General features: G+C 48.0%; 2 protein-coding genes across 2 annotated transcripts in view; both read left to right on the top strand.

Moving 5' to 3' along the window:
• The first annotated feature begins 929 nt into the window (after positions 1-929).
• On the top strand, positions 930-3,326 carry RLN3 (relaxin 3). The gene is made up of 2 exons (XM_003797897.1): positions 930-1,119; positions 3,088-3,326. The coding sequence occupies exons 1-2, from the start codon at positions 930-932 to the stop codon at positions 3,324-3,326; spliced, it is 429 nt and encodes a 142-aa protein (XP_003797945.1).
• Positions 3,327-4,152: 826 nt separating this feature from the next.
• IL27RA (interleukin 27 receptor subunit alpha) overlaps positions 4,153-7,290 on the top strand; it is a 21,524-nt gene continuing 18,386 nt past the window's right edge. Inside the window, exons 1-2 of the mRNA XM_003798011.2 lie at positions 4,153-4,261; positions 4,685-4,802. Coding sequence (XP_003798059.1) covers positions 4,153-4,261; positions 4,685-4,802 — 227 coding nt within the window. The remainder of the gene's footprint in view (positions 4,262-4,684; positions 4,803-7,290) is intronic.

Below are 7,290 nucleotides of genomic sequence, written 5' to 3'. Positions count from 1 at the left end.
AAAAATTTTACATTTTTCATAGAGACTGGATCTTGCTACGTTGCTCAGGCTGGTCCTAGCCTCAAGTGATTTCCCCCCTGCCTTGGCCTCCCCAAACTAGTATTTACAGACATCAGCCACCACTCCCAACTTTTAAATATGTGTTTTAACAAGTCCTCCAGAAGGTTTTGAGACCTGCTCACATTTGAGAACTGTTATCATGGATTGCTAGAGAGATTGAGTATATTACACAGATAAAAAATGCTTGGAGCTGTGCATATCCCATATCTCATAAACGCATAAATATTCATTATTACTGTTGTTGTTGTCATTGTCTTAGAAGAGGTCCAGCTTCCTGGCCCTATAAGGGTCTAGCTGTGTCCTCTAGCCCTGCCTAGTGGGAACATTAAGAATCAAGGGCTTCTTGGGCGATGCCTGTGGCTTGATATATGGCACCAGCCCCATATATCAAGGGTGGCAGGTTCGAATCCAGCCGTGGCCAAACTGCAACAACAAAATGAAAATAGCCGGGCGAGGTGGCTGGCGCCTATAGTCCCAGCTACTCGGGGGGAATCCGAGCAAAAAAATCGCCTAACCCCAAGAACTGGAGGTTGCTGTGAGCTGCAACGCCATGGCACTCTACTGAGGGCAACAAAGTGAGACTCCGTCTCTTAAAAAAAAAAAAGAATCAGGGCCTTCTCACCTCTCTCTGCTGTAAATGACAGTGGAGCTGGACCACGTCACTATGTCTCTGATGAAAGGTTATCACTTTGATGGAGAAATGGAAAAGGTCAGGTTGTAGGGGGGCTGTGCCGCCTTCCTTCTGCTGGGGGAGATAAAAGAGGTTACTTGGTTTCTTTCAGGCAGGGCGGGGGGAGACTATGATGTATAAATGGAGGAGCCAGGAGGCAGTGGAAACAGTGGTCCACTCTCCTGTGACTCTGTCCAGCATGGCCAAGTGCACACTGCTTTTGCTGCTTGCAGTGGGGGTGCTGGGTGGAGAGCTCTGGCTTGTAGCCCAGGCCCGGGCAGCACCCTATGGAGTGAAGCTTTGTGGCCGTGAATTCATCAGAGCAGTGATCTTCACGTGTGGGGGCTCTCGATGGAGACGGTCGGACATCCTGGCCCAGATAGCTATGGGTGAGGCTGGTGAGTGGGTGTGTGTGGGAGGGAGCAGATGGCTGGATAGAGCCAACGATCCAAGGACAGAGATAAGAAAAGAGGCTAGAGGCTCGGGCTTGTAGCTCAGCAGCTAGGGCGCCAGCCACATACATAGGAGCTGGTGGGTTCGAATCCAGCCCGGGCCTGCCAAACAACAATGACAACTACAACCAAAAAATAGCCAGGAAGCATGGTGGCTTTGCACCTGTAGTTCCAGCTACTTGGGAGGCTGAGGCAAGAGAATCGCTTATGCCCAAGAGTTTAAGGTTGCTGTGAGCTATGATGCCATAGCACTCTACCCAGGGCAACAGCTTGAAACCCTGTCTCAAAAAAAGAAAGGAAGGAAGGCAGGAAGGCAGGAAGGCAGGAAGGCAGGAAAGAGGCCAGAGGAGTAGGGTCCCTGTCCTACCATATCCAGCCAGTGGACCTTGAAGCCATGTTGAGGGCTTAGGAGTTAGCAGAATTTGCAGAGCTGGGATGGGAGGTGAGGGGAGAGAGCCATTTACAGGGGCTACAAGTCAGAGAACAGTATCCTGAGTATTGTATTCTGAGCACCTGCTAGGTGCCAAGCCCTGTGCTAAGCAATGCTGCTCCTTGCTTGACTCCAGGGGGGCACCATTCACAAGAACTGGTGTGCTTTCCAACTCTGTCTGGTAGGTAATGTTGAGGGATGTGGTGTATACACAGCCCAGATTTTGGCACCTAGTGGGTGACCTTGTCCAGCAAGTTGCTTTGCCTCTTTATCTTGGAATGGGAATCACAGTCCCTGAATCCTGCAGGATGTAGTAAGTGATATAATTAAACCAAAACAGTTAAGGGCAATGTCTAAGCAGAGCAGGAGGGCTCAGTCCAGGCTTAAAGGGGAGAGTGGGGGAACAGGAGACCTAGTTTTTTTATTTTTTGTTTAGACAGACTCTTAAGCTGTCACCCTAGGCAGAGTGCCGTGGTGTCATAGCTCACAGCAGCCTCCAATGCGGGCTCAAGCGATCCTCTTGCCTCAGTTTTTCTATTTTTTAGTAGAGACGGGGTCTCACTTTTGCTCAGGCTGGTCTCGAACTCATGAGCTCAGGCAATCCACCTGCCTCAGCCTCTCAGAGTGTTGGGATTTACAGGTGTGAGCCACTGTGCCCAGCCAGGAGATCCAGTTTTATGAGGAGTAGGGGCCTTGCAAAAGAACAGAAGTTCATAAGAAGGAGCCAGAAGAAAAGGAAGATGGGTGGATATGAGGGTGAACCCAGAAGACACAATGCCTGGGTTCAAATAGTAGCTCTACGAATTAACATCTATGTATTCTTGTGGAAGTTATCTACCAACTTATGCCTCAGTGGTTTCTGCTGGAAATGGAAGTAAAAATAATAGGACCCACCTCATGTGGTTGTCATTAGGAGGAATAAAGAAGTTAATCTAGCGAACAGACAAAACAGTGTCTAGCACACAGTAAGTGTTCAATAAATGATCAATGCTATTTTGAATGCTTATCATGAGCCAGGGATTGTTTTAAGTATTTTTCTGGTTATTAATTCCTCTACTCCTGATAAATCTTAAGAAGGTAATATTATATACTTTATATACTATTATTTTATACTTTTCAGACAAAGAAACCAAGGCTCAGAGAATAAATTCACTTGCTCATGTATACCTCAGAGAGGCTGCATTCCTGTTCAATCATCCTGACTTGCAAACACATGCTCTTAACTGCCAGGTCCTCAATAAATAAAAAAGTAAGGAAAAGTAAATGACAGGAAAGGAAAGTCAAGGTCAGTAAGATTGAATAATCTGCTCATTAAAGCTAGTGACAGAGTCATAATTGACAGGATTGAATGAAATCAAATTTTGACCCATGAGGCTATATCACAAAACAGAGAAGTAGCAGGGCTAGCCAGGAGCCAGGAGTCTGGGTGTGATACCAGCTGAGACCTGAGCACTAACCCTCTTCATCTTTTGCAGGGGATGCCTTTCCTGATACAGACGCCGATGCAGAGAGCCTGGCAGGCCACCTGGATGACGCTATGGGCTCTAGAGAGTGGCTGGCCCTGACCAAGTCCCCTCAAGCCTTTTATGGGAGCCGACCCAGTTGGCAGGGAACTCCTGTGGCTCTTCGGAGCAGCCGAGATGTCCTGGCTGGTCTTTCCAGCAACTGCTGCAAGTGGGGATGTAGCAAAAGTGAAATCAGCAGCCTCTGCTAGCTAATTCCTGAGCTGGGCAGCTGTGCACACCAGGAGCAATGCTACAGACCCACCATCTGCTCAACTGGTGTCTGGCTGGGCACCTGTCTTCCAGTCCTCACACATTCATTCATCTGCAAGTCACGGAGGCCTGGTGCTGTGTGCTTGGGCACAGTCTCCCTGCCCCCTTCCAATTCAGACTTTCACTAGCCTATCCCGACCCTGTGTCGTGAGCAAGCTGTGCTCCCTACCTGGCCAAATCGGGCTGTTCCTGACCCTTACTCCTGACCTCTCCCCAACCCAAACCATGTCTTTGTCTGATCTACCCAGTCTCTTGTTACAATTTTGCCCCTATTCTGCCCCAACCGGGCATACTGAGACCCCAGCCCGTCTGCCTGGTTTCCCCTGCTAGAACTCTAAGGCTGTGACCCCAGGGTGGTGGCAGGTTCCCCAGCTTCCTTTGATAACCTGGGATGGGAGGCGCAGTGGGCTCGTCAGAACCTCCCCCAATTCTAGTAATAAAAGTTCCACAGAACTCGGCAAGAGTGCACGTGTGTCGTTGCTGGGGGTGGTGAGGATGGGAGGTGATTCAGGAGAACTCGGTCTCGCGCTCGGAGCCACCCCCATCTCCCCCGAAGCTCCAAGACGCCCTCTCACTCCCGCTCCCCAGCATTACGCCGCCCGGGACTTTCCGTAGCGGGGAAGGGGAGGGGACCTGAGTGCAAGGTGCGGAGGCGGCCTGCAGGGGTGGCTCAGTTTCCAGTCGCCGCCTCCAGCACTAGACCCAGAGGAGGAGGCGGAGCCGAGCCGCGCGGCAGCGAAGGGCCAGGCGGGCGCAGGGGGCCCTATGCTGGGGGCCCGCGTCACCCTCTTCTGGCTGCGGCCACTGCCAAGTCTTCGGCTACTGCCATTTCTGCTGCCTCTGTTCGTGCTATTCCACCAGACGTGTCCGCAGGGTGAGTTCTGGAGTGAGATCGTGACGGATGCTCTGCCCCTGCGCTCACCCCTGAAATGCAGATCCTGTGGGGTGAACCTCAGATTTGTGAAACGCAGGGCAGGGGCCCAGGCGCCACTCTGCGCCTCCAGGGACTGGGACTCAGGCCACGAAAGGAGTTGGCAAAGGGGTGGCAGCGCGGTGGGAACCATGGGCGTTCTCGGGTGGTTAACAGGATGTGGCGGGAGGCGGAGGGAGGGGAAGAGTTTTGCCCAAAGCCTGGGTAGGGGTACCCAGCACCCTCTTCCTGCCGCGCATTTCCGTAAAAGACACTGGTATGCCCTCCACAATAGTCAGAATTGCCTGGAAGTTCAGGTTTGGGGGTGTGCAGGAGGCTTGGGAGGATTTAACCCCCTTCCCTGAGATCCTTTGCCTCCCTCTCCAGGCAACCTCGGGCCACTGCAATGCTACGGAGTTGAACCCAGGGGCGACTTGAACTGCTCGTGGGAGCCTCTTGGGGATCTGGGAGCACCCTCCACGCTGCACCTCCAGAGCCTGAAGTAGTGAGTACAGTAAGATGCATTGGAGGCCTTGGAGGTGGTCCGCCCAAGTCCCAGACTGCTCTGGTTGAAAAGATCCATTCTAAAGCCCTTCGATTCTATGTTACTTCATTTCCATGGTGTGTGACCCTGAACCTCTGTTTCTTGGAACTTACCCCTGGTGTTGATTCTGAGGATTCAATGAGTTGACACTTGAAAAGATAAAATACTTAAAGTGAGGCTTTAAAAATTTGCGTGTGACCTTAGGCAAGTAGCTTAATCTCTCTGAGCATGAGGAAAGTTCATTTAGTCTGGTGCTGGGGATGCCACAGTGAAAGAGGTAGACAGAAAGCCTGGCCCTTAGCTAAGGAAGAGGTCTCTGTTTCTTCATAATGAATCATACCTGAAAATTTACAATTTCAAATTATACTAAGTGAGGAAAGAAACAATAAATAGGTCAGCAAAATTTAGGAACAGAGCATAAGTGTGTTAGGTTTTTTTCCTTAATGGTGATTAAAACACAAATAAAATTTACAATCTTAACCATTTTTAGTGTAAGTTCAGTGGCCATAAGTACGTTCATGTGGTGCTATCATCACTACCCTCCATCTCCAGAAGGAGACCCTAGTTTGTTTGTTTGTTTGGGGTTCTTTTGCAATTTTTGGCAGGGGCTGGGTTTAACCCCACCACCTCCAGTATATGGGGCTGGTGCCCTACTCCTTTGAGCCACAGGCGCCACTCTGGAGACCTTAGTTTTAATTGGTGCAGGATGAGGGAGTCAGAGACTGTCCCCCCGTTTTATTAATGAAGTAAAATTCACATAACAAAATTAACTATTTAAAGCATACAATTCAGTGGTATTTGGCATATTTGCAGCATTGTGCAACCATTATCTCTGATTCCAAAACATTTTCATCACCCCAAAAGAAAACCTGTACCAATTCCCTCCCTTACCCCCTCCCCAGTCCCAGTCCCTGGCAACTACTCATCTATTTTTTGTCCCTATGTATTTTCCTATTCTGACATTTCATGTAAATGAAATCATATGATCTTTGGACTTTTGGGCTTCTTTCACTCAGCATACGTTTTCTTTTTTCTTTCTTTTTTTTTGTAGAGACAGAACCTCACTTTATTGTCCTTGGTAGAGTGCTGAGGTGTCACACTGCTCACAGCAACCTCCAGCTCCTGGGCTTAGGCTACTCTCTTGCCTCAGCCTCCCAAGTATCTGGGAATACAGGTGCCCCCGACAACGCCCAGCTATTTTTTTGTTGCAATTTGGCTTGGGCTGGGTTTGAACCTGCCACCCTCAGTATATTGGGCCAGCACCCTGCTCACTGAGCCACAGGCACTGCCCTTAGGATACATTTTCTAGGTTCATCCACGTTGTAGTATGTAGCAAAACTTCATTCTGATTTACCACTATTAATGTTCCATCATATATATGGACCACAATTTGTTTATCTATTCATCTGTTGATGGACATTTGGGTTGTTCTCACAGCATAGTGCTGCTATGAGCATGTGTGTACAAGTTTTTTGTTCAAGTCCCTGTTTTCAGTTCCTTTGAGTATATACTCAGGAGTGAAATTGCTGGGTCATGTGGTAATTCTATGGTTAACCTTTTTTCATTATAAATTGACATGTTATAATTGTATAAATTGGTGAGGTACAAAGTGATGTTCTAATTTATGAATATAATGTGGAATAATTAAATCAAGCTGCTTAACATCCATCAGCTCAAATACTTAACATTTTTTGTGGTGAAGACATTTGAAATTTACTCTCCTAGCAATTAAAAAAAAAATTTTTTTGAGATTGGGTCTCACGCTGTTGCCCCAGGTACAGTGAAGTGGCATCATCATAGCTCACAGCAACCTCAAACTCATGGGCAATCTTCATGCCTCAGCCTCCTGAGTAGCTGGGACTACAGGCCCACATCACTACGCCCAACTAGTTTTTTTTCCATTTTTGGTAGAGACAGGATCTTGCTCTTACTCAGGCTGGTATCCAACTCCTGACCTCAAACTATCCTCCCACCTCAGCCTCCCAGAGTGCTAGGATTATAGGCTTGTCTCTTAGCAATTTTGAAATGTGCAATACTCTGATATTAACTATTTTCACCATACTGTGAAGAACTCAAAAAAGAAAAAAGAGGCAGCACCTGTGGCTCAAGGAGTAGGACGCCAGCCCCATATACTGGAGGTGGTGGGTTCAAGCCTAGCTTAAGCCAAAACTGTAAAAAAAAAAAAGAAAAAAAAAATAGAAAACCCACATTTTTCCCATCTGAGGGTCTAAACCCTTTTGACCATCATCTTCCCCTAGCTCTCTACATCTATGAGTTCTAATGTTTTAGATTCCACATATAAGTAGAAACATGTGGTATTTGTCTTTCTGTGTGGACTTAATTTGGCATAATGTTCTCCAGTTCCATCCATGTTGTCACAAATGCAGGATTTCCTTTTTCAGGCTGAATAGTATTCCAGTGGGGTGTGTGTGTATACATATATATACAC

The sequence above is a fragment of the Otolemur garnettii genome, unplaced genomic scaffold (genome assembly GCF_000181295.1).
Source record: "Otolemur garnettii isolate 467f Iridium unplaced genomic scaffold, OtoGar3 scaffold00127, whole genome shotgun sequence".
In the NCBI taxonomy this organism is placed as follows: domain Eukaryota; kingdom Metazoa; phylum Chordata; class Mammalia; order Primates; family Galagidae; genus Otolemur; species Otolemur garnettii.
Note: the sequence above shows the minus strand (reverse complement) of the source record. Positions and strands in the feature narration are given on the sequence as shown.